Raw genomic sequence first — 23,053 nt, 5'->3', positions numbered from 1 at the left:
TGGGCCGTGAACCCAGGGAGACTACGCCACACTGCGGCTAGGGATACTGTAACACAAAAATCGATGGGTATTCACTCAAATTAATCAAGCTGAGGTCAACACAAAGTCCCCCGGCATCACCTCACGAATTGGCCGCATTGCTGTGGCGATCACCATTAGTGACCTTCAATCGTTCGGTCAAGTCGGGATTATCAAGGACCTATCGCGATTCTCTCTCTAGTGAACCAAGCCCTCTCGAGTCGATCCCGAGCCTATTCCCAGCCATCTTCGTACTGTAACTACCCCACGCGACCAATTGTCATTTCGGAACTCGCGTAAGCCTCCCGCAGCACCGCAGCAGCGGCCTCGGTGACCTCCGCTCGGGCTGGCCCAACAAGGAAGCAACTCCAGCCGTATTCTTTTCGGTGCCGCTCCTGCACCTTGCCAGCTCGGGCAATAGGTGACCCTCACCTTTGGACCTTTTGTTCTCCCCTCGCGGGGTACGGATAGATTTCTTATCTTTTGCCAAGAGTTTCTGTATAAGTAGCCATTGAGGCCCGTCTGTCGGCCTTCAGTGACCCCGTTCTCTTCTCGTCCATCGTAGTGTTGAGACATCCAAGGTCCCAATATGCTCGCCTCCAGTCTCTTGTCGCTAGTCCTGGCTGGGTCCGCCCAAGCTCTTAATATCCTGCTAAACAACGACGATGGTTTTGCCTCAGGCAACCTGCGAGAAGTATACCGACTGTTAAACGAGGCCGGCCACAATGGTATGTTTCTTGTGCCCTTTGTCGCGGCTTCTATGACGAGGCCCTAACCTTGGATAGCTTGGATCGTCGCACCGGCCACCAAGCAGAGCGGCATGGGCGGTAAAAGCGACTTTAGCAGCGAGGGCAACCTGACTGCGGCTTCGCAGTATGACTTGATTCCCAAAGGCGCACCTTCAGTAAGGGGTACCCTTCATACCAGGCACTTTGAGCCAAGCTGATGAGCGTCGCAGATCGGCAGTGATCCTCACGACAGCCACATTTGGTACTACAACGGCACTCCTGCGGCTTGCACCTTTGTTGCCCTCGACTACGTGCTGCCTCGCTTTGCCGACTTCAAGGTCCCCGACCTCGTCCTAACGGGCCCCAACTTTGGCACCAACCTCGGGTCTTTTGTCTGGACTCTTTCAGGAACCGCTGGGGCAGCGTACGTCCCGTTCATAGCCTGATCATGCAGAATATAAGAATACAACTGACAAGAATCTCCAGCTACGCCGCCACGCACCGCAGCGTCCCCGCCATCGCGCTCTCCGCCAGCAACCCCGAGGTCCCCTACTTTGACATCAAGAACGGCAGCGACCCGGCCACGCTCGTCGCCAAGATGGCCGTCAAGGTCGTCGACCAGGTCATCAAGAGCAGCACTCCCCGCGGGCCCCTGCTGCCGCTCGGATACGGCCTCAGCGTCAACATCCCCGAGCTGCGCGCCAACAACGGCTCCGAGCCCGAGGTCGTGCGCACCCGCATGACGGGCAACGCGCACGTCAACGAGGCCGTCTGGGACCCTAAGAAGGGCGTCTTCACGTGGGCCAACGTGAAGCCCTACGCGGCAGGCGTCAATGCCTGCGTGCACGGCGACTGCTCGCTGCCGGGCGAGACGTACGTGGTGGAAAACGGGGGCATCTCCGTGTCCATTTACACGGTCGACTATGATGCGCCGTCGGGCGACTATGCCAGCAGCATCATGCAGCGACTCGAGCCTCTAACCAAGACCGGCTGAATATGACAGCTGGATGAAATAAATATGAATGAATAAAATATGATGAATGCAAGCCCCGTGATTACATGCACACTATGTAAGAGGGAATGCTGCACCACCTTACCATACGTCAGCCTTCATGCACACGACACCATCCTTGTCGGCCAATATTTGGTACTTTTTGCCGTCGGTACCGTCCTCTACACCGGCAGTGTGCACTTGATATTGGTCACCTGCATACAGCGGCGACATGGCGCGATATGTAACCTCGTTCGGCGCCCGCCCGTCCCCGTGGATGTCCCCCCAGTAATCGAGGATGTTGATGAGATTCAGCGGCCCATGCACGACCACGCCCGGGTGGCCCTCGACGGCGGTCGTCCAGCCCTCGTTGTAGTGAATCTTGTGACCGTTGAAGGTGAGCGCGGAGAAGCGAAACAGGCCTACGGGGGACCAGCAAAAGTTTCGGGCGCGGACTTGTTGCGTCTTGTCAGGATACATCCCAGGCAGTGCGTTCACAATATCTCTCTCTTTCGTAACTCACATTTGGATCCGTTTTCTACATCTTCAATCACCGTCGGGCCCTGCTTCGTCCGTCTCGGCGGCTCCGGCGCCGCCGTCGCTACAAGGCTCGGTTCGATCTCCAGGCGAAACACCCAGGAGCGCCTGTCGACGACGGCCACGCCCTGCGGCCCCTCCAGCTCCTTGACCACCTCCACGAGCACCATCTCGCCCACCGAGCGGCTCCTCTTGGCTTCTGCGCTCAGGAGCGTCGTGCGCTCCTCCGCCTCGTCGCCCACCCGGAGAACCGGGGGTGCGCCGCCGCCACCAGCAGCCGAGGGCCATCGCATCGTGCCGCCCGCCCACATCCGCCGGGAGAACGGCGCCGCCGCGTTGTACGTCCTGTCGGAGCCGTCGGGCCCCAGCTGCGCCTCGACGCCGTCGGGCGTAAAGTACACGAGGTGGTGGCCGGCCGGGACGGGGGTGCCGGTCGGCGGCGGGCGCGCGGTGACGTCGTGCGGGCCGATGGAGGTGCGGCCCAGGGTGAGGGATAGCTTCTGCAGCTGGTTGCCGTCGATGAGCTGCCGCCGGCTGACCGTCTTGCCGGCGAAGTCGTCGAGGAGGCGCGAGGCGGCGTCTTGCGCGTTGGCCGGCCGGCGGAGATGCGCCGAGGTGCTAAACTGTCGCGCCCATCGTGCACTCGCCTGGCAGCTTGGCCGGCTCATTTTTAAAATATTGTACAGTCGTTGAATGTGAATCTCAATTGAGTACGTTGTAGCCAGCTGTGAGCAGCAGGGTCGCACTATGTACTGTAGTTGGGCTGGCGAAGGTCATATAACCGGGCACTAGGTAACTTAGCGAAGCCAGCACAGATACCATGACGTCTTGTGAGAAGCCACCATCATAAAGCCGGCAAGTGACCGGCAACTAAATGCACAGCGCGCTTCGACCTTGACAACATCAACTTGAACATAACAGTACGAGCATCTCAAAGAATTTCTCACATGAGCGTTTTTTTTTTTCTTCATTCAATGGCTTCACAAAGATCAGCTATGCGACTATGGAGGGTGAGCTCTCAGGTAGGCGCCCGGTCCGGCCCGCGCACATCTCGGTATATGCTGACAACGGGTAGCTTGTGGCTCGGCAGCAAGTCCGGCGACTCACGCTTCATCAATACCAATCACAGGAGTTGTTAAAAGAGGTAGTCGATCTGATATCTGCTATTCCTTCGCACCACAGCTGACATGCCATGAGGCCGGCGCTCTCGTGCCTCGCGGCCTTGTCGCGCGCACCGCCGAGGAAGCTCGAGCAGCCGTGGAGGAACTCGGTACGTCGATTCCGCGCAACTATTGAGACCTCAACTAATCATCACACTCAGGAAACAATAGTCTGCTTAGTGCGCAGCTTCTTAAGCGAAAAGAAGCCGCCGATTTAGTAGCTCGCAGCCCTCAGCAGGCAGCCCAGCTCGCCGCTGATCTTCTTCGGTCGTCCAACGACGGCAGCATCGTCGCCAAAGAGCTGTACATCTCACAGCCGGCCTCTCACGATGAAGTCTGGTACCTAGCCATGACCATAGACCGCGAGGCCTGCCAGCCCGCCATCGTCATCTCCCCGCACGGCGGCCAGGACATCCGCTCCATCGCCGCGCAGCACCCGGGCAGCATCCGCACCTACCCCTTCTCCCTCGACGAGGGTATCCGCGCGCCGCTCGTCTCACGTATCGCCTCCGACCTCGGGCTGTCCGACTCCCCCGCCGAGGCCGCCAGCCTCGGCCGCACGCTGACGGCGCTGCACCGCATCTTCCGCGACCGAGAGGGCCTGCTGTTGGAAGTGCGCTCTCTGGCCCGCGGCAGCGACGGGTTCACCTGCGCGGACTCGCAGTTCGTCTTCGACGACGACGCGCACGGGCGGCAGGCGGCGTTGTTCGCGCTGCGCGACCGCGCGCAGGAGGTCCGCGACGAGGTCGAGGCGGAGCGGCACGGGCTCGTGTACGTGCGCATGGAGGGCGACGTCGGCAACGTGGTCAACGGCGCGGGGCTGGCGATGGCGACCAACGACGCCATCGGCCTGGCCGGCGGCCGGAGCGCAAACTTTCTCGACGCCGGCGGCCAGGCGACGACGCAGACGATGATGCAGGCGTTTGGCATCGTCCTGCGCGACGAGCGCGTCAAGTCTATTCTTGTCAACATTTACGGCGGTGAGTGGTGCTTGCAAAGAAGGAGGTGAGTGACGAGAGAAGGGGGTCTAACGGCTTGCATAGGCATCACGAGATGCGACATGATTGCCGAGTCCATCATTGGCGCCGCCAAGGAGATGAACATCCACGTCCCGATGGTGGTGCGTCTGCAGGGCACAAACTCGGAGGCGGGATTGAAGCTTGTAAGTTGCACAAAGCAGAGCGAGCGACGTGTGTGATGCTAACTTTTCCAAGCTCGCGGATGCGAATCTAGGACTGCACGTAGAATCCGACTTTGGAAAGGCGGCCGCCAAGGCAGTAGAGCTTGCCAAAGCATAAGCACTGAATATCAATTGCCTATAGACTACAAGACAGACATCCATTATAGAATCCAAACTTGATCCGTCCTTGTCGTTTCACTGCGTCTTCATCAAAAATGCTTGTTGAACCAGTCGATGCACTGGTCCTCCGCCCTCGCCGCCTGTGCCGCGACGTCATCCTCCGCCAAGTCCGCCCGAACCGCAAACCCGTGTCCCGTCCTCTCAATCACAAACGCCTCGCCCTTGGCCGGCTCCGGCAGCGCCTCCACGATGCTCTTGAGCTGCGCCGCCTTGGCCGGCGAGATCTGGTCGTCCTTGGCCGCCAGCGCAAACGACACGGGCCGCCGGATCTTGGCGAGGTCGCCGGGGATGCTCAGCATGCTGGGGTGCGCGGTGAAGCCGGCGTCGAGCAGCGGCCGGCCGTCCAGCTCGTGGCCGTGGGTCAGCAGCACGACATGCTTGCCGCCCCAGCAGAAGCCCGCGGCGCCGACGGGCTGCGTGGCGCCCTCGTCCTTGCGCAGCTGCGAGAAGAAGCCCTTGACGACGGGGAAGGTGCTCCACGGGTTGCAATGGTAGAAGAACGGGATGACGTCGAGGACGGCCCAGAAGAGGTGGTACCTGAGCTCGGATGTCAGTTGTGTTTCTTCAAGCTAGCCTGTCAGGCCCGGTCTCACTCACATTTTTGTTAGGATGCTGGGTGAGGTTGAAAAGGCGCGACCGTGGTCAAACATCCTCAACGGAGCGGCATGGCCTACATCACAGTTCAGTAAGAGGGAAGCCGGCGAATCCGCAGCAAAGCAATACCATTCATAAAATCAGGGAGGTAGACGGTGAAGCCGCCCTTTCTGGCGTAATTGTCCGCCAGCAGGCGGTTGTTGCCAAACTCCCAGCCAAAGGCGTCCGGGATGATGACGACGATGCCGCGCGACGCCGTGCCCGAGGGAGGCCGGGAAATGTACGTCGGCAGGCCATGGACGTGGCTGACCTCGCCCTTGGGAGTGCCCTCGTGGATGTTGCCGCGGAAGCAGTCTGCGCAGGCCATTTTTTTTATTTCTTTATTTTGCTGTTTGTTAGCTGAAGCGGATTGATAAAAGAGCGCGATTTATTTGTCAATTGATGTGCAAGGTCGGTCGGTTGAATGTCGCGAGATGAGGAGATGTTGATGCCACGCTAAACCACGTCATGAATAACCGCGGGCCGGAGATAGCGGACGAGTACCGCAACCGGCCGCAGTTGACGCAGTCACGTGCAGTTAAGAGATTATTTTTCTGCAATTGGCAGTATAAAGACAGTTATTTGAATCTATCTTCATCGTACAAGGCGGATTTATTCTACAGGTTCGGCTTGGCGGCAAAGTAAAAGAGATTCCTGTCGTCCTCCTTGCGCACGACGCCGGCCTCGCCGATGTGCTCCGCGGAGCGCTGGGCGAGCCTCTCCAGCGTAGCTTCATCGCCGTGGTTCGCCAGGAAGCGCTCGCCAGTCTTAAGCCTTCCGACAACGTGTCCGAGGCTGGGTGCCCCCGAGCGATCATATTCAACCGTGTAAGTCTGTTGCGGGCTCTTTGTCAGTGGGCGGTGTTGGCGATAATGGGGGCAGCGGCTGGGGAAAATGGCGCGGGCGCGGATCGGAAACCTACCTCAATGGTGGCGGGGCCGTTGGCGTCCTCGACGAATGGTGGCGCCGGATCTGGCACGACGAGCGGCAGCGGATTCTTGGAGGGATAGTCTCGTCCGTCCCGGCGCGGTTGCGCGGAGAGGCAGACGGCGTATTGGTGCGTGAGCATGCCGCCGTTGGCAAGGATCAAGCCGTTTTTGTACTTGCGGCTACGAATCTCACGCGTCATGGCCGTGAGCGCCTATGCATTATTAGATTTGCCCGCTTCCCTACAGGCATTTGCACTTACATGCATAGAGTAGTTGTTGCCAGCGCCTCCAAAGGATGTGAGTCCGCCGAGCAGCGAAATTGGCTTCTCTGGGCTGGTCGGGGAGAGTCCGAAATGGTCGCATGCAAGCTTGGGAACAATAGGGAAGCATCTGTAACTGTGTCAGTGAAAATTCCTGGCATTACCACTTGTGTCAACTCGACTTACGAATAAAAGTCAAAGGCGCCAATCTGGTCCTTTGTCAGGCCAGATACCTGCAGCGCAGAATCGAGAGAGTTTGTAATGGCTGGACTACTAGCAAACCCAGGTCGTTCCCAGACTAATTTTTGGACATCAATATTGACCACACGGCTTGTCGTGACAACAACTTACAGTTATCCTTTTCATGAGTGCCGGCGCCACCAAGAATATACACCCACTTGTCTTTGGGGATACCCAGCTTCTCGGCGTGCTCTGTCGATGTCAGGATGCAAGCAGCGGACAGATTAACACCGTTAAAGGCATTCATCAGCAGCGGGTCTATTTCGTTGTTAGTCCGTACCTTCCCAATCCTTATTCCTTTTGACGAAGCAACTTACAAGGGTCGCAGATGATACGGTTCCGCTTGGAGACGGAGCCGATGAATTCAGCCGACTTGGGCTTCTCGCCATAGTTCCAGGAATATTGGTTCTTGGAGCCAATCTCGTCGAATGAGGCATACAGGGTGGCCGACTCCTGATTGTTCTGCTGCGCAGTCTGGCGCAGATGCGCACGGCGACCATTCTCATACAGAGGATACACGTGGATGGGCAGGCCAACCGAGTGTCGCGGACCAGCACCTTGCATGGTCAGCGAATAGTCATCGTCAGATGCGAGTAACATTACCATCTCCTAAAATAGACAAATCCATAGAGACTGGATTGCTGTCAGGGTCTGGTTCCACCCAGCCTGGTGGCGGCATTTGGCCTGCCTTCTGGCATCCCGCAACTAAGCGTGTTAACATCATTCTGAAAAGTATTGATCAGAACGGGAAATGAAATACATACGGGACGCCATTGCCTCGCCGCCCGTCAAGATGGCCACCTTGCTCTTGCGGTCGGCGATGGCCCTAGCCGCTTCATCGCACTGCAGGGCGGGCTGGTTGCCGCCGTGCGTCGGCATCACCTTGGTCGTCGGCTTGATCCCCAGGCCATCCGCGACGGTACTCAGCAAGTCGTTGTAAGCCCATGTCCACGTCGGGATGATGCGCAAGCCATCTGCATCAGCGAGCAGCTGTTTCTGGGCGCCGGCATCGAGGCCGGTGTCTTGCGCAGCGCTTAGGATGGCGCGGATCATCATTTTCGACGGCTCAATGGCATCTTCTGGCTTGTTGGACTTGTTCCGAACATCGCCGACGCCAACAAGGATGGGGGTGGCTCGAGTTGACATGATTGCAGATGCGCCACCAAGCGCTGACTTGAGATGCGTTTGCGGTTGAAGGTGTTCGGTTGGTGGAGGGAGATTGGCTCTGGTGAGCTCGGATTCAACGGTCCAAAAAATATTTTCTATGGTGTCATTGGCAGTCTATCTTTTATGACGTTGTCGGCAGGTTTTTGTTGAAACACAATACGAGGATGCATAGTTGACAGTTGATGGTTGCTTATAGCTCGTCGGCTATGTGCTGTGGGGAGATGGTCTGACCCGAGGTTCCAGGGGAGACACCAGGTAATAATTAACTTCCCCGGCCTTCCTCCCCAGCATCTATTCATCAACACCTTCTTTAAACATACTGCATCATTTCCCGATCATTTCACAGAATAATATCGTGACACTGTAATAAAATATACGGCATCATGGCAGACAAGCTAGAAACACAGCCTCCGGCGGTCACCGTTTACGAGCTCAGCTACCCAGCGCCCTACGTGCTCCTCGTGACCATCAACCGCGAAAAGGCCATGAATGCCATCCACACAGACGGCCACTACGAGGGAGAGCGGCTCTTCCAGTGGTTCGACGACGAGCCGTCGCTGCGGGTGGCCGTCATCACTGGCAAGGGGAAAAAGGCATTCTGCGCCGGTCAGGATCTCAAGATGCTGATGGAGAGGCAGCTCTCCGGGGAGCAGTCCAACGTGCCCGCTCTGCCGGCGACGGGTTTTGGCGGTCTCAGCAGACGGCTGGGGAAGAAGCCCGTGATTGCCGCCGTCAACGGGCTGGCTCTGGGTGGCGGCTTCGAGCTGGCCTTGAACTGGTAAGCAACCATCTTTGAGGCCCTTGCACACCTCACCCCATGCGGGGGAACACAGCCCAACTGACACCTTTTGAAAAACAGCGACATGGTCGTCGCTTCCCCCACGGCGACGTTTGGCCTGCCCGAGGTCAAGAGGGGCGTATGGGCCGGCGCTGGCGGCATCCCGCGCGTGGTGCGCATCTTTGGCATGCAGCTGGCGTCGGAGATTGTGCTGGCGGGGCGCACGCTGACGGCGGAGGAGGTCAAGCATCACGGCTTCGCGCGCATCGCCGCCTCGCAGGAGGTCGTGGTGCCCGAGGCGGTGGCGCTGGCACAACAGATCACGGAGGCGTCGCCGGACGCCATCATCATGAGCCGCGCGGGTCTGCGGGAGGCGTGGGAGACGGCCAGCGTCGAGAGGGCGGCGCAGATCATGGACGAGCGGTACATGCGGCAGCTGGTGAATGGCGAGAACATCAAGCTGGGGTTGATGGCGTTTGTGGGCAAGGAGAAGCCGCAGTGGGTGCCGTCCAAGATGTAGGCTAGGCTGTGGGTGGAAGAGATGAAAGAAAGTCACCGTAGTCTTGAGCATGTAATTTTACAATACATTATTTTCTGGGATATTCATTCAAAAGAGGAGACAAGCTGCACGAGCACCTGGCTGGAACAGCACACATTTTAAGTCAAGCACAGTACAAGACATGTCTGAAACTCTACCGTTATTATTTTAGCAACTTTAGCATATCCATCCATTAACTTTTAGCGGCCTTCCCTCACTAACTTATTATAACCACGCAACCATCAGCGGTCCGGTCCATCGCCCAACGGCTATATCCATATCCCGGTCACGGCTACTCGCCATCCCCATCTCCCCGCACCCCAGATTCTCAACCATCAAAATTACCTGACAAGACAAGCGCCCAAGACCTTTCGTAGCAAATCATTCATCTCATCTCATCTCACCCCATTAAGCGCCGGCGATGAGCAGACCTCCTGCCCCTTGGCCTGGGCCTCCGTCAAGCCGCCCATGATGGTCGAGGGAACGCCCCCCATGCCACGGCATTGGTCCTCGAAGCGGCCCGGGTCCAGCGTCCGCACCACGCAGAAGTTGTCGCAGAGCAGGCCGCGAGCCCCGGCACAGGCGTCACCGAGCAGCTTGATGTTCTCGTCGCCTCGGCCGTGGCGTGACAGGCACGTCTTGCGACTGTACTCGACGATGCCCAGGGCGCACGCAAGCTGCGGCTGGCCCTCGGAGCTCTGGATGACCTTGAAGTCGCCCTGCTGGCAGATCTTGAGGCAATCCAGGCTGCTGTGACAGAGGGCGCCGTTGTAGTAGTTGGTGGCAGCCGCAGCGGCCAACACCGCAGATGTGATCCAGTGCAGCCTCATTTTGTGTGGCTCTTGCTCTCCAATGGCATCTTGCGCCAATCCCCCAATGCCCCCTGCCTTTGCTTTTGGCCTGTATTTATATCCATATCCCGCCCCAGAAGAGCTGCTTGTTCCAATTCGCCTGTGCCACGTCACCGTGAAACCCAATATTCAGGCAAGGCAATCAGGGTCGAGGCCCAGATCAAAATAGCATCCGACCCCCCACAAACTGAACTGCGCCGCCTGGGTCAGCGGCCAAGACGCTTTGTCGGTCCGACGGTTCGACTTCGGATGTCCATCACCGACCAGACCCTCACGGCACCGCCATTTATTCCATAAACAGGCCACTTTCCGCCTTGAGACCGCCGTTTTCTCGTCATTTACAAAGCTGCCGATAATCTCATCACCATGGCTGCTACGGCCAAAGACCCCGCCGCCATCGAGCTGGCCAAAATGCTCGAGCACATCCCCTGGTGCGACGACTACGAAAAGATGATTTCCGGTGTCCTGTTAGTGCATCAAACAGCCGCCGCAAACGAAGCAAACTAACGAGGTTGTAGATATGACGCCCAGGTTCCTGAGCTGGTCCAAGGTCGCTTCCGTGCGAGGCGACTGATGCACAAGTACGCCCCAAAATCTCAAGCTCTCCGGCTAAGAGTGTGCTAAAACGCTTTTGATAGGTACAATACTACGTTTCCTGAGGATGCCACTGTCGAGTCTCTTGAGTCTCATCGCACCAAGGCACTTGCCGAAATCTTTGGCAAAGTTGGCAAAGGCGCATTCATTGAGCCTCCCCTCAACGTCGACTACGGCTGCAACATTACCATTGGCGATAATTTCTACTCCAACTTCAAGTAAGTCTTCTTCTCCTTCAACTCGAGTTCCCACCCAGCTGACAGTGTAGCCTCGTCATCCTCGACTGCGCCATCGTGCAGATTGGCAACCGTGTCATGTTTGGGCCCTTTGTTTCCATCTTTTCCGCCACCCACGAGACTGGCGTGCAGTCGCGCCGTGACGGCGTCGAGTATGCCAAACCTGTCGTCATCGGTGATGATTGCTGGATCGGTGGCAACACGACAATCATGCCCGGTGTCACCATTGGCAAGGGTTGCACGATTGGTGCCGGAAGCGTCGTGACAAAGTCGATTCCTGACTTTTCCGTTGCCATCGGCACCCCAGCACGCGTGGTTAAGACGGTCGACCCGGTGCCGGATCTGTAATCATGAAGCAACGTCCATAGGTCAAATCATATACGCTTTGCTGAGTCACTGTTCTTACACTATTCATCGTTGAGGTATTACATTCCAGTTCCAGTCTCAGTCGCGCTTCTTGTCGATTCGTGGCAGAAGCAGCCAGACAACCAGCATCACCACCAACAGAGCAAGAATAATAGGTTGCAGAACAGTCGGTCCTGACCCTTGCACAAGTAGACCCGTCACAAAGGGCAAAATCGCTGCACCGCATCCGCCAAACGCTGCGGCGAAGCCAATCACCACTACATGTAGGTGCTTCGGGAGCAGCTTGCTGGCGACCAGAACGGCTCCAGGAAACATGGGCCCCAGGAAGAAGCCTTGCAGTGATACCGCAACGGCAGAGACAATGAATTGTGGCACAAGCCAGAATACGAGCTCCAACGCTGCAGCGCAGCCAATGTAAATCTAAAGATGTGAGCACGTTGACGTCGTAGCGGATGCGGAATACATACCGAGATGGCCAGCTTGACACCGATCCGAGGACTCACAAAGCCCAAAATGGCACGGCCAAACGTGATGCCAAGCCAAAAGCCAGCTGCCGACATGCCACTGGAGAAGTCGTCTTGCTTGCGAACTTTGCTCATGAAAGTCACGATCCAGCCGCCGAGAGCCACTTCGACACCGACATAGCAGAGAAGGAAGAGCGCAGAGACCCACGAGATGCGCGCTGCTGGCTTCTGGAATAGGGCCTCATCAAGGCCAGTCTCTTTTCCGGTGTGCGACCGCTGGGACTCTCGGTGACCGGCGCGGTAGACGGCCCCAGTGGACTTCCAGAACGCCACCGTCATCGCCACCAGTTCCACTCCAGCGATGCCAATCTACATATGAAGTCAGTAAGGCACCAAGTCGCTAGCTTTTGAGGAAACTTGACTCATACCATGAGGTAGTAGAACGTGTACCAAGGGAGGCCGCCCTTGGTGATCATGGCAGTCGAGATGAACGGGCTGATGACGCCTCCCACGCCGTAGAAGGCATGCAGGAAGCCGAGCAGCTCGCTGGAGCGGTCGAGGTTGCCGACCCAGGCGTTCCACGCGGCGTCGTTGATGCCGTTGCCGAAGCCGGCGAGCATGAAAGCGAAGATGAGGGCGACAAAGGGCGGGTGCGTCGCGATTATGACGTACGCGATGATGTGGCTCGCGGCGCCGAGGGCGGCCACGCCGCGCTGGCCGACGCGCAGGTGCAGGTAGTTGTTGAGCAGCGCGGAGCCGACGTAGCCGGCGAACGGCGACAGGAAGACGAGCGAGACGACGGTATAGGTCAGGTCGTAGTAGCTGATGAGCTGAGGGTGGTTTGTGATGTTAGTGATGACTGTGGCTCCGGCTTGCGATTTGTAGAGGAAGAACGTACAGATTGAAGAAGAGGCTATACATGCATGTCAGCAAACCGTCTCTTTTGTCAAGTTGCCAGGCGCACTCACTCCGTAGGCTGCGTCGTTGGCGCCCATCACCAGGAAACACCAGAAGCACGCGACGAGCCGAAACACGTTGCCGCTGGGGTTATTCCATTGCTGCAACGCCGACACGGCTCCCGCTGGGGCATCGTTGTCCGGCGCCGCAGCGCACTCGTCGACGAGTCTCTGGCCGTCGCCGGCGAAGAAGTCTGGGCGAAGAGCGGCGTCGTCGTTGGGCGCGGGGCCGATCTGCTTCGTCCTCCCGGGGACCGACAATGGCTGCAGCTCGACTGTGGATGTAGAAGTCGCCATGGTCAGCGAAATTGGAGTGACGTTGGTTAGTAAAGTTAACCTGTACTAGCAATGGGATGATGGATCGAGGAAAGACTGGTTCTATTTAATCCCCGGCAGCCACACCGTCACTTTAACACCATACACGCAGGATTTTGACGATTTATTATGGTTGATCGGCATGAGTCAAAGCTGATCAGCGTCCCGTATGCTGTCGGAAACATGGGCCGTCTTTCCGACTAATGAAGGAATGGCCAGCCTGGCCCCCGGGGACCAATTTTTAAGCTCCGGTCGGATCGAAAGCGATCAGGGCGGCGGAGGCGGACTTTCTCCTTTCAGCTAGTCCGCATATCCTGAACTCATCCAACACGGTGAAGCAAGGAGACTTTTATAAATCATATTGGTAATCCAATTCTAAAAATGACGCCGTGCGCTCTTCGTCCTGTCCGTTTCTACCCATCGGTCTACATGCTCAGGAGCTGCTTCATCGTCTCGCCCATGACGCCCGGGTGCGGCACCACGACGGCGCCAGCGTTGCTCAGCGCCTCCGCCTTGTCCGCCGCCGAGACGTCGCGCGGCATCAAGACGGCGCCGGCGTGCCCCATGATGCGGCCCTCCGGCGCCGTGCACCCCGCGACCATGGCGATGATCGGCTTCGGTTCCGGCGTGCGCGCGCGGTACTCCTTTATCACCTCTGCGGCGCGCAGCTCCGCCTCGCCGCCGATCTCGCCGATGACGATGATGCCCTTGGTTTCGTCGTCGTCAAAGAAGAGTTTAAGTCCGTCGACAAGCGTCGTGCCTTTTTGTTATTTTTTGGTTAGTCCACGCAACACAATCCATGTGTCCCGGGGGGGGGGTTTTCAGGGGCGCAACAACTCACCTGGGAGTAAATCACCACCCATGCCGACGACAAGGCTCTGCCCCAGGCCGGCGGCGCTGGTCGCCCCGACGGCCTCGTAGCTGAGCGTGCCCGACTTGGAGACGATGCCGATGCAGCCCGGGCGGTACTGCCGGTAGGGCATGATGCCAACGCGGCAGCGTGCGGGCGGCGCGACGATCCCCGGGCAGTTGGGGCCGACGAGACGCGTGCGCGACTGTGTGCGCAGCGCGGCGTGCACGCGCAGCATGTCGTGCGCGGGGATGTGCTCGGCCACGCTGACGACGAGCGGCACCTCGGCCTCGACGGCCTCGAGGATCGCCGCCGCCGCGCCGGCCGCCGGCACGAAGACGGCACTGACCTGCGGCTTGACGTCCCGCACCGCCTGGGCGTTCTTTCGGTTAGCCGAGACGATTTAGATGAGAGATATCCGGGGAGGGACTATCATACCTCGCGGACCGTGTTAAACACGGGTAGGTCGAGATGCGTCTGGCCGCCTTTGCCGGGCGACACGCCCCCGACGATCCGCGTGCCGTATGCTATCGTGTCCTTGGCATTTGCCGTTGCCTGCCCACGTCAGCCTACCTACTCCGCTGCGGTCCCGGATTCACGTACCGCTCGCCCAGTAAATCCTAGTTTGTAAGCTCGGGAGCTTGTGCTTTTCACATGGCCAACATACCTTGAAAGATGACTCTGCTGTCCTGGTTGATGCGCAGGTTCCCGATCGTCTTCTCGTACTGGCTCGAGTGTCGTCGCTGCGAGCTCGGCAGCTGTCGCAGAGCTCCCCGCACGCGGCCGTGTCTCGCCGCGCCGCCAAACATGTCGGGTCGGGAAATAAAAAGGTCGGGGTGAGTACTTGAAGGTTCAAGGTCCCTTGAATCAACTTTGGGGATCAATTGACTTTTGTGTCTGGCGTTGGAGATGTTGGAGCTCGGTTACTGGGTTGATTCGGCTACTTGTTGTGATGTCGCTAGCGTGATGCTTCACTGAGTTGGGCAACTAACGTTAACTGGCCAGGGGATGAATAGACCTCAGCGTCTTGTAAACATGTGTGCAGTTCAACCTCGAGTAACCAGCCGAGTTTATTGCAAAGCATGATTGTGAGTATAGCTCTGATATCTGAAGGCTGTCGGTGTTTTCCTACAGTCCAATACAGTAAAGTAAGGTACGAATCACTGCTGTCCAAATCCACGAGCGGTCTCGAAGCAAAGCGTGTGAACCACTGCCGCGGTGTCACTATCCGCATTCTGCATGCAGGTCAATAACACTGTGCACAAAACAACGTTCTCGGAAATAGAACAACACACCCGCCAGACTGGACACTTGAATAAGAAGAACGAAAGCCCACCTTGATGAACAAAAAGAAAATAACACAACAAAATACAAGCCTCGCTCCTTCAACCCCAAAAAGAAGGGTCTGGCCGGGGATTGAACCCGGGACCTCTCGCATACTGTTGATTGGTTACAATCGAACTTAGAGTGGACCCTAAGCGAGAATCATACCACTAGACCACCAGACCGTGCTAGTCGAATTGAATTCGAAGCTGTTGAATTGTTGAACGCCTTTGAGTTATTTTGGGATGTATTGGATTGGGGGGGGCTGGGAGGAGTTTTCGTGTTTGCGGAGCGGTGGGGCCGAGTGTGCTATGTGGTATGTTGTGTGGGGTTTTGATTGGTTGGGCGGTCCATGCGGTGTGGCTGGAACAGGGCTGTCGCGGTGACGGCGATCGGCATCTTCTATGTAGTTAGTACCCTGGAGCTGTGTCAAAGAGAAGACCGACTTTGTGTGGGAGGGCTATGCGGATATTTGATAGTTCTGCGGTCGGGAGTTTCTGTGACTTTTGTAGGGATAAATCCTCCGCGTTTTATGTGTACGTGGTATTTGACTGCGGTGGTTGGAGATGTATACCCGATTTTCAACTACAGGCGAGAGACGGCTTACAAAACACTCCATCAGGAGCCTGCGCAGGGATACTGCTGCTGGCTGTTCACCAGTCGCCAAAAATGTGCAGGTACCAGGCAGATACTTCCCGAGTAGATGAAACATGGAAACTGAGAACTATATTAGCTGCCATAATCCCGCTTAAACCCAATGTTGTAGGAAAGCCATTAGTTGAGCTGCCGCGGGTGATTGGTGGCAGTGCGCTAGCAACAAGATCCCAGGTGTATTGCAAACCAAGGAAATCAGGCAAAAAAAAAAAAAATTCCCGCATAGAAGAGTTTGGTCAGCCTACCACATGTAAACGGGTGAAAGTAAGCGCCGAAGGTGATATTAAATGTGTAGACGCAGCCATGCCTGTTGAGTGGATTGCTAGCCAGTCAAGTTTGTAGCATGCACGTAAACCCTCGACTAGCAAAGTGACAACGTCCATTGAAGCCATTTGACTATAATCACAGAGAGCACCAAAACAAGCATGACAATATAATACAAAGCAAGACATGCCAACGCCTGTCAACACCGCATCCTGATCTGTGCGCGCTGTTCCCCGTCGTAAATCATCCCATCGTAATACATCGAAACAAGACTCCCATGTAAAAGCAATACATTCTACAAAACGCCAGTCCCCAACGGACAAGTACTACCGCACGCGACGCCGCTTCGGCCGCGGCAAGCTATCAAAGTAGCTACTCAGAATCTCCGGCGCCGCGTCAGCCACGACTGCCCGAGGCTCCCACGTGTTCTCCGCGGGCCCGTACCCGACCCATTCGACAAACAGCCGCTTGCGGTCGCGACTGTGCTTTCGGATGGCGTGGATCTCGTACAGCCCCGGCTGCCGCGGGTTGTCGGGTCGCCCACCCGGCTGCCGCCGCCAGTACTCGAGCAGCGCCGCCGGCGCGTCGTCGTGCAGCATCGCCTCGGGCTCCCACGTGCGCTGCCCCCCGTCCCACTCGACCTGGATCTTCATGGCGTCGCCGTCCCACTTGTGGTCGACAAACGCCGTAAAGCCAAATTCGCTATCCGTGGCGTCGACCAAGTTGTCGGCGGCGGCGGGATGGGTCGCTTCGTCGACGGGCTCTGTAGGCTCTGAGGGTTCGACTTCGGGTTCGGAAGGACCCGCAATCTCCGTGATAGACTTGTCCACGCCTGTCGGCTCGGGCTCCGGGCCACTATCCGTGTGGTTGTCATCTTCGGGTTCCTCGTCCGCGTCGAGTTGAGTGGGTGGCTCGCGTCGCTTCCGCACCAGCGGTGTGCGACCCAGATGGGGCGGCGAGTGCTTGAGATGCGCCTTGGGCTAATATAATAGTTAGCAGTGCACTTCCAAATACGCGGCGTGGACTTACAGTCATGTCAAACGACACCGATTTCCTCGGCATGCGCCCCGCGCGCTTGTGTGGTGTGGCGATGCCCGCGAGGCGGTCAAGAGCCCGGCCATTCCGCGAGTTGACCGTCTCTTTGAGCGGCGAAAATATGGATAGAAGCGCATTCATGATTCTGCCGCGATGCGCCAGTCGGCCAGTCGTTTCGTCGGCTTTTGCTGTTGCGCATGCCGGGGTGCTTGGCCTGGGTGCTGAAGCTCATGGTGGCGCGTAACTGGAACGCTTCGACGCGAGAGCCAAGGCCCCACCTGATGGAATTGGTAGCGACGCTCTCACGGCTGGCCAAGGGACGATACAGGTTTGCCCAAAATTCAGATTAAATTGCGTGCAATTGTCTCCTTTTGAATTTCGCATGCTCTACCTTTCGTGCTGTTGTCGAGCGCTGGGGTAGCAGGGAGGCGAAGAGGCAGCCAATGCGACGTGCGCTGTTGGGTTGTGGACATGTGATGTATCCCTTCTCAGCTGCCTTGCTGCCCAACAAAAAGGGCAAACAAACGTTAAAAGTACCAATAAGCATACAATCAACAAAGACAGGCACTATAAACAGGGCAAAGCGTAAGTGATAGACTGCTGGAGTTACCGTTAGAGAGATGGTGGTGTGGCTGTGTGGCTGTGGCTGGTGGGCTGCCTCAAATACCATGAGCGCCAAATTACATCATCACTCTGGCCACGCCAGGGAATGGCTGCAGCCAAAGTCCAAACCTGGGAATGGAGGCCTCGCTTCGAATGTGTAAGAGAAATTATATATTAAGCGCCGCAAATCCCGCTCGCGCCCCATCGCAGCATCCCGACTCTGCTTCTTCACCGTCGGCTTTTGCAGAATAGGATCTCCGTCCTGGCTCTAAGCGCCTGAAACCGTCGCCACTCCTCCAATCGTCTCACCCGCACGAGGCCGCCCAAGCTCCCCTCCCTGGCATAAGTAGGCGGACTAGTCCGCGCAACCAGGACAGCTTCTTTCGCACGCGCAGAATCAACATCTTTCTTGAACCTACGCAAATACCGCCAAAATGACGTCCATGGTGGCAAAGATGGTTGGGAAGAAAATCCTGGGGGAGACACTGCAGAATAAATTTGGCAAAGAGGTAAGCTCGTTCCCGAGCTAGCCACGATGGCTAAATACTGATGACACGCACGATAGGATCCGTACTTTGAACAAGTCCCCGCGACGAGACTCAACGGAAAGCCGAGCACGACCAAGTTCAAAAAAGTCAGAAGAGCCCTGCCGCCAGGGCTCTCCGACCACGATGGCCAGGTCCTCACAAAGGTCAAGCGTCGCGCTTACCGCCTGGACTGTTCCCTGTTTACATTTCTGGGCATCAAGTTTGGATGGGGCAGTGCCATTGGGTTGATTCCAGTGTAAGTTTTGAACGTCTTGATTCATGGATTTCTACTGACAATCACAGTGCTGGCGATGTAGTGGATTGCCTCTTGGCGCTCATGGTCATGCGCACAGCGGACCAGATCGAAGGCGGTCTACCTTTCTTTCTGAAGTTCCAGATGCTCCTCAACATCGCGTTCGACTTTGCCATTGGCCTTGCGCCGTTCGTCGGCGACCTGGTGGATGCCATGTTCAAGGCCAACACGCGCAACGCGGTGCTGCTTGAGGCGCACCTCCGCGACCAGGGACAGAAGAACCTCAAAAAGGGAAACCTGCCCATCCCCGACGTCGACCCGAGCGATCCCAAAGAGTTTGACCGCAATCAGATTGACGACAGACGCGACCGCCGAGACCACCACGATCGCCGCGACGACCCACCGGCATACCGCACGCAGCACGCAGCCTCGGCGCAGGAGGCCGGCGTGACGGGCGCCTCGCGCGCCGATACCGTTCCCGTGACGTCGCCGCAGGAGGCCCGCGTTCGCGAGAGCAGAGGCTGGCTGGGACGCAGCAAAAAGCGACCGGATGACGTCGAGACCGGCAACACGAACAGTAAATCCAGCCGACGCGGAAAATAAATCGCGGGATAAACTGAGAGTCCGCAACGTGGAATATATACGAATATATACGAATATATACGAATATGAGGAGGGTACAGAACGTCAGAGATACCCGTCGGGCGTAACGAAATTGCACGGCATCACGAATTAGATAGTTTATACATATTTACCTTAATACATGAGCAAGTTTTTTCGCCGAATCCCATTGAGAACGAAACACAGTATGCGTACGGAGTACTTTGACGCCCAACTTTGGCCGATAGACGGGGCTGAGCTGCGTGTGCACGCCATGTTCACGATGGATCTTTGGCAACATTCCTACCCATTGGGCCATTTCCGACGTGCTCTCCGAGCACCCGCAAAACTGCTCGGTTTGAGGTCTCATAGGCCGCCGACGACTGGATCTGGCCCACCACCCGTGACCGGTGCGTGAGAATTGGCATTGTTTGCTGATTGATAACTGTGCATTGATGACACTAGCCTGACCAAGGATGGGAGCGGTGGGCGGGCAGACGCGGCTCCCTGCAAGCCCCGTGTGGCAGGACAAGCTGGGACGCAAAACATGCCCAGACAAGGGAGACAAGGGGACGCCCCGGTACTGCCGAGATACCTTGACGCGTTGGCCAGGTTTCACGCGTCGCGCATGGACCGATCACTTAAAAGAGATGGCTGGAGCGTTGTGGCGGCGTCGGGGGCTGTTGGCTGTTGTTGGTACCGAGCAGGTACCTTGCAGACGCTCCACTACCATGGCAGCCAGTCTGTTTTCAGCTTAAGTGGCCCACTAAACACCTCCAAAACCACTTACGAAGGATCCACCCAAAACACGCTTCGACGCGTCGCGCTGCACGTGACGGCGTACTGCTGCTTGTACAAAAACCTCTTAACGCCACCGTTCTTAGAGAAGAACGTTATTCTCTACGCGCTTCATTTCCACGTCAGGCACAGCTCAATTCAAACCGTTTTTTCTTTCCAACACTTTGCTTGCCTTCATCTTGTTCCTTTCACACACTCGCCACACATCACACTCACAATGGCTGCTCAAACAACCCCCTCAAAGCTGGTAAGCTCGCCACCTTCGTTCCACTTGCGCGCAACTATCTCCTCTCCTGTGAACCATCACCCGTCACCGAGCAACCCCATTAACACGCTCTCTTACACAGGCTGCTTCCGCCATTGAGTCCTTCAAGATGGAATCCCCCGTCAAGAAGCTCGATTTCTCTTCTGCCAACAAGGAGAACCTCCCTGCCGAGGCCTCCCTGCAGTCCACCTCGACCGACATTATCGACCAGAAGCCCATTGCCATTGCGGCCAAGAAGGACGCCAAGGACGCCACTCCTGCCGTCGCCACCGGCATCAAGCCCGAGGAGGTTGACGAGCCTCTGCTCCAGGAGAACCCCCAGCGCTTTGTCCTTTTCCCCATCAAGTACCACGAGGTATGTCGGACGTGTTTTTACGCGTAAAGTGGCCACGCGACGCGCTAACACCCCTGCTCCCTAGATCTGGCAAATGTACAAGAAAGCCGAGGCCTCTTTCTGGACGGCCGAAGAGATCGACCTGTCCAAGGATCTCCACGACTGGAACAACCGCCTCAACGCCGACGAGCAGTACTTCATCTCCCACATTCTCGCCTTCTTTGCGGCCTCTGATGGCATCGTCAACGAGAACCTCGTTGAGCGCTTCAGCGGCGAAGTCCAGATCCCCGAGGCTCGCTGCTTCTATGGCTTCCAGATCATGATGGAGAACATCCACTCCGAGACCTACTCCCTGCTCATCGACACTTACATCAAGGAGCAGGCCCAGCGCACATACCTCTTCAACGCCATTGACACCATCCCCTGCATCCGCAAGAAGGCCGACTGGGCTCTTCGCTGGATCTCCGACAAGGAGTCGACCTTTGCCCAGCGCCTCGTCGCCTTTGCTGCGGTTGAGGGCATCTTCTTCTCTGGCGCTTTTGCCTCCATCTTCTGGCTCAAGAAGCGTGGTCTGATGCCTGGTCTGACTTTCTCCAACGAGCTCATCTCGCGTGACGAGGGTCTCCACACCGACTTCGCCTGTCTGCTGCACTCCCACCTCAACAACCGTGCCAGCAAGGAGGTTATCCAGACGATCATCACCGATGCCGTCACCATTGAGAAGGAGTTCCTCACGGAGGCTCTTCCTTGCGCTCTCCTCGGCATGAACGCCACCCTGATGCAGCAGTACATTGAGTTTGTTGCTGACCGTCTCCTTGTCGCTCTCGGCAACGAGAAGGTCTACAAGTCTACCAACCCCTTCGACTTCATGGAGAACATCTCGCTTGGCGGCAAGACCAACTTCTTCGAGAAGCGTGTCGGCGAGTACCAAAAGGCCGGTGTCATGGCCAGCGCCAGCAAGAAGGCCGATGATGGCGCCTCTCCTGACGACAACAAGGCTGGTGGTGACTTCAGCTTTGACGACGACTTCTAAACGAGTCGTCCCTATCTGCATATCACCATATACCCTTCTTGTTTCTATGTCATGTATATTGTAAAGAAGTCTATCCACGGGTTGGATGTCTTGAATGAACCGGGCGACTGTTGAAGAGAAGAGACAGGCTCTGCTTGGGAAGTTGGATTATAAAGGCGTTTTGAGGGCATTTCATTTGTTATGGGAATACGAGCACACGGACGCTGGGATGGGTTCATGATTTGAGAGTATTTTAGCATTTTCTACAACGGATAATACATTGTGTCAAGTTGTTTCTTAATCTCTGCCAGTTAGGTGCCATGGTATTTCTTTAGTAATGCGACGCGTTGGGTTGTGACAATCGGCATCCATTGCTATCCTCATCCATATATACCCATGCAGCCAAACATCCCGCGCGTTCGCCATCCCACTCCATTTTATTCTATACTGTAACCAGATTCCAACGCCAACCGTTCCTCGCTCTTTGCCTCGTCTTATTTCTTGCCCTTCTTCTTCTTCTTGCCACCACCTCCGCCTCCTGCTGCCGCTGGTGCGGGCGGCGTGCTCTGCGTCTGCGGCGCCTGCTTCTGCTGCGCCTGCCCGTCGTCCTCACCGCCAGCAGGACCCGCGTCCGGCATCGGCTCCTCGGGCGGCTCCTCCTCCGGCAGCGCGGCCATGCTGCGGCCCAGCCGGCCCATGGCGGCGCCCATCAGTCGCGACACCTCGGCCGCCTTGGTCGTGCGGTACTTGAGCGTCACGCCACTGCGGGGGTCGAACGTCTTGAGGACGAGCTCTCCGCGCGGGGGCTTCTCCTTGGCGGCGTCGGAGGCGGACGGCTTGCGACGCTTCACGGCCTTTATCGAGTATCGCGTTGTGATTCTGGTCTGTGTTTGGCGGTTAGCAAAAAGGTGGTGAATTCTCGCGGCTGCGGGAGGGGGGCGTACGGTTGTAGGGTTGGCTTGGATCAGCAGCGTGGACTGGTCCAGCCACGCCTGGCCGGTTTTAAAGTATGACATGACTTGCTGCGTGTGCTATTTGGGCTTGACGGTCGTGGTCGGGTGGCCGCGTGCGGCGCTTCGATTTTTTGTGGTCTCGTGGGCACGGCACCAGGAGCCCTCGTGCACTCGGCGTGGGGGCGCAATGCAGTGAGATACTGGGAGTGTATCGCTCTATGCCGCTCGATGAAGCTTTACGGATCACCGGTGTACAGCGACAGGGCGGTCGGGCTCGAGATGGCGACAAAGCTGGGGTAAGATGCGTAGGCGAGGTTCAGAGAGGTTTGGCGGGCGGTGGTGGGGAAATGGGACAAGACAAAAATGTGGTGGGGCACGATCCTGGGCATCATCTACAAGCCGATGGGCGAGATGTGTTGATGGCTGTCATTTTTGGAAATTCTTTTCAATAGGCCAATGGA

At 57.1% G+C, this 23,053-nt stretch overlaps 14 protein-coding genes across 14 annotated transcripts; 6 read left to right on the top strand and 8 right to left on the bottom strand.

Annotated features, from left to right (window-relative positions):
• Positions 1 to 607: 607 nt before the first annotated feature.
• ISF_06333 (acid phosphatase precursor) lies at positions 608 to 1,740 on the top strand (the record flags this gene model as incomplete). The annotated part of the gene is made up of 4 exons (XM_018849937.1): positions 608 to 746; positions 804 to 922; positions 977 to 1,170; positions 1,233 to 1,740. The coding sequence occupies 4 exons, from the start codon at positions 608 to 610 to the stop codon at positions 1,738 to 1,740; spliced, it is 960 nt and encodes a 319-aa protein (XP_018702914.1).
• Positions 1,741 to 1,839: 99 nt separating this feature from the next.
• Positions 1,840 to 2,942, bottom strand: ISF_06332 (hypothetical protein; the record flags this gene model as incomplete). Its single annotated transcript, XM_018849936.1, has 2 exons — positions 1,840 to 2,159; positions 2,261 to 2,942. 2 exons carry the CDS (start codon positions 2,940 to 2,942, stop codon positions 1,840 to 1,842), a joined length of 1,002 nt encoding a protein of 333 aa, XP_018702913.1.
• A 335-nt stretch (positions 2,943 to 3,277) lies between these two features.
• On the top strand, positions 3,278 to 4,732 carry ISF_06331 (succinyl-CoA synthetase beta chain; the record flags this gene model as incomplete). Its single annotated transcript, XM_018849935.1, has 5 exons — positions 3,278 to 3,296; positions 3,350 to 3,544; positions 3,596 to 4,414; positions 4,478 to 4,596; positions 4,649 to 4,732. 5 exons carry the CDS (start codon positions 3,278 to 3,280, stop codon positions 4,730 to 4,732), a joined length of 1,236 nt encoding a protein of 411 aa, XP_018702912.1.
• A 91-nt stretch (positions 4,733 to 4,823) lies between these two features.
• On the bottom strand, positions 4,824 to 5,755 carry ISF_06330 (Dienelactone hydrolase; the record flags this gene model as incomplete). The annotated part of the gene is made up of 3 exons (XM_018849934.1): positions 4,824 to 5,331; positions 5,392 to 5,464; positions 5,518 to 5,755. 3 exons carry the CDS (start codon positions 5,753 to 5,755, stop codon positions 4,824 to 4,826), a joined length of 819 nt encoding a protein of 272 aa, XP_018702911.1.
• A 289-nt stretch (positions 5,756 to 6,044) lies between these two features.
• Positions 6,045 to 8,002, bottom strand: ISF_06329 (acetyl-CoA acetyltransferase; the record flags this gene model as incomplete). The annotated part of the gene is made up of 7 exons (XM_018849933.1): positions 6,045 to 6,260; positions 6,350 to 6,568; positions 6,617 to 6,746; positions 6,803 to 6,914; positions 6,968 to 7,114; positions 7,174 to 7,413; positions 7,621 to 8,002. 7 exons carry the CDS (start codon positions 8,000 to 8,002, stop codon positions 6,045 to 6,047), a joined length of 1,446 nt encoding a protein of 481 aa, XP_018702910.1.
• Positions 8,003 to 8,406: 404 nt separating this feature from the next.
• ISF_06328 (Crotonase, core) lies at positions 8,407 to 9,321 on the top strand (the record flags this gene model as incomplete). The annotated part of the gene is made up of 2 exons (XM_018849932.1): positions 8,407 to 8,801; positions 8,883 to 9,321. 2 exons carry the CDS (start codon positions 8,407 to 8,409, stop codon positions 9,319 to 9,321), a joined length of 834 nt encoding a protein of 277 aa, XP_018702909.1.
• A 413-nt stretch (positions 9,322 to 9,734) lies between these two features.
• On the bottom strand, positions 9,735 to 10,169 carry ISF_06327 (hypothetical protein; the record flags this gene model as incomplete). The annotated part of the gene is made up of 1 exon (XM_018849931.1): positions 9,735 to 10,169. The coding sequence occupies one exon, from the start codon at positions 10,167 to 10,169 to the stop codon at positions 9,735 to 9,737; it is 435 nt and encodes a 144-aa protein (XP_018702908.1).
• Positions 10,170 to 10,556: 387 nt separating this feature from the next.
• Positions 10,557 to 11,368, top strand: ISF_06326 (Trimeric LpxA-like protein; the record flags this gene model as incomplete). Its single annotated transcript, XM_018849930.1, has 4 exons — positions 10,557 to 10,657; positions 10,709 to 10,771; positions 10,829 to 11,002; positions 11,053 to 11,368. 4 exons carry the CDS (start codon positions 10,557 to 10,559, stop codon positions 11,366 to 11,368), a joined length of 654 nt encoding a protein of 217 aa, XP_018702907.1.
• Positions 11,369 to 11,464: 96 nt separating this feature from the next.
• ISF_06325 (Major facilitator superfamily domain, general substrate transporter) lies at positions 11,465 to 13,103 on the bottom strand (the record flags this gene model as incomplete). Its single annotated transcript, XM_018849929.1, has 5 exons — positions 11,465 to 11,806; positions 11,854 to 12,219; positions 12,279 to 12,680; positions 12,749 to 12,763; positions 12,819 to 13,103. 5 exons carry the CDS (start codon positions 13,101 to 13,103, stop codon positions 11,465 to 11,467), a joined length of 1,410 nt encoding a protein of 469 aa, XP_018702906.1.
• Positions 13,104 to 13,546: 443 nt separating this feature from the next.
• Positions 13,547 to 14,780, bottom strand: ISF_06324 (succinate-CoA ligase (alpha subunit); the record flags this gene model as incomplete). Its single annotated transcript, XM_018849928.1, has 5 exons — positions 13,547 to 13,881; positions 13,963 to 14,344; positions 14,410 to 14,526; positions 14,575 to 14,591; positions 14,639 to 14,780. The coding sequence occupies 5 exons, from the start codon at positions 14,778 to 14,780 to the stop codon at positions 13,547 to 13,549; spliced, it is 993 nt and encodes a 330-aa protein (XP_018702905.1).
• Positions 14,781 to 16,538: 1,758 nt separating this feature from the next.
• Positions 16,539 to 17,388, bottom strand: ISF_06323 (Chromo domain protein; the record flags this gene model as incomplete). The annotated part of the gene is made up of 2 exons (XM_018849927.1): positions 16,539 to 17,192; positions 17,242 to 17,388. 2 exons carry the CDS (start codon positions 17,386 to 17,388, stop codon positions 16,539 to 16,541), a joined length of 801 nt encoding a protein of 266 aa, XP_018702904.1.
• Positions 17,389 to 18,284: 896 nt separating this feature from the next.
• ISF_06322 (hypothetical protein) lies at positions 18,285 to 19,233 on the top strand (the record flags this gene model as incomplete). The annotated part of the gene is made up of 3 exons (XM_018849926.1): positions 18,285 to 18,359; positions 18,416 to 18,633; positions 18,681 to 19,233. The coding sequence occupies 3 exons, from the start codon at positions 18,285 to 18,287 to the stop codon at positions 19,231 to 19,233; spliced, it is 846 nt and encodes a 281-aa protein (XP_018702903.1).
• A 1,012-nt stretch (positions 19,234 to 20,245) lies between these two features.
• Positions 20,246 to 21,660, top strand: ISF_06321 (ribonucleoside-diphosphate reductase M2 subunit; the record flags this gene model as incomplete). The annotated part of the gene is made up of 3 exons (XM_018849925.1): positions 20,246 to 20,275; positions 20,376 to 20,648; positions 20,713 to 21,660. 3 exons carry the CDS (start codon positions 20,246 to 20,248, stop codon positions 21,658 to 21,660), a joined length of 1,251 nt encoding a protein of 416 aa, XP_018702902.1.
• A 473-nt stretch (positions 21,661 to 22,133) lies between these two features.
• Positions 22,134 to 22,655, bottom strand: ISF_06320 (Signal recognition particle, SRP9 subunit; the record flags this gene model as incomplete). The annotated part of the gene is made up of 2 exons (XM_018849924.1): positions 22,134 to 22,523; positions 22,584 to 22,655. The coding sequence occupies 2 exons, from the start codon at positions 22,653 to 22,655 to the stop codon at positions 22,134 to 22,136; spliced, it is 462 nt and encodes a 153-aa protein (XP_018702901.1).
• Between the last annotated feature and the right edge of the window lie 398 nt (positions 22,656 to 23,053).

The sequence above is a fragment of the Cordyceps fumosorosea genome, assembly GCF_001636725.1.
Source record: "Cordyceps fumosorosea ARSEF 2679 chromosome Unknown scaffold_16, whole genome shotgun sequence".
NCBI classification, from domain to species: domain Eukaryota; kingdom Fungi; phylum Ascomycota; class Sordariomycetes; order Hypocreales; family Cordycipitaceae; genus Cordyceps; species Cordyceps fumosorosea.
Note: the sequence above shows the minus strand (reverse complement) of the source record. Positions and strands in the feature narration are given on the sequence as shown.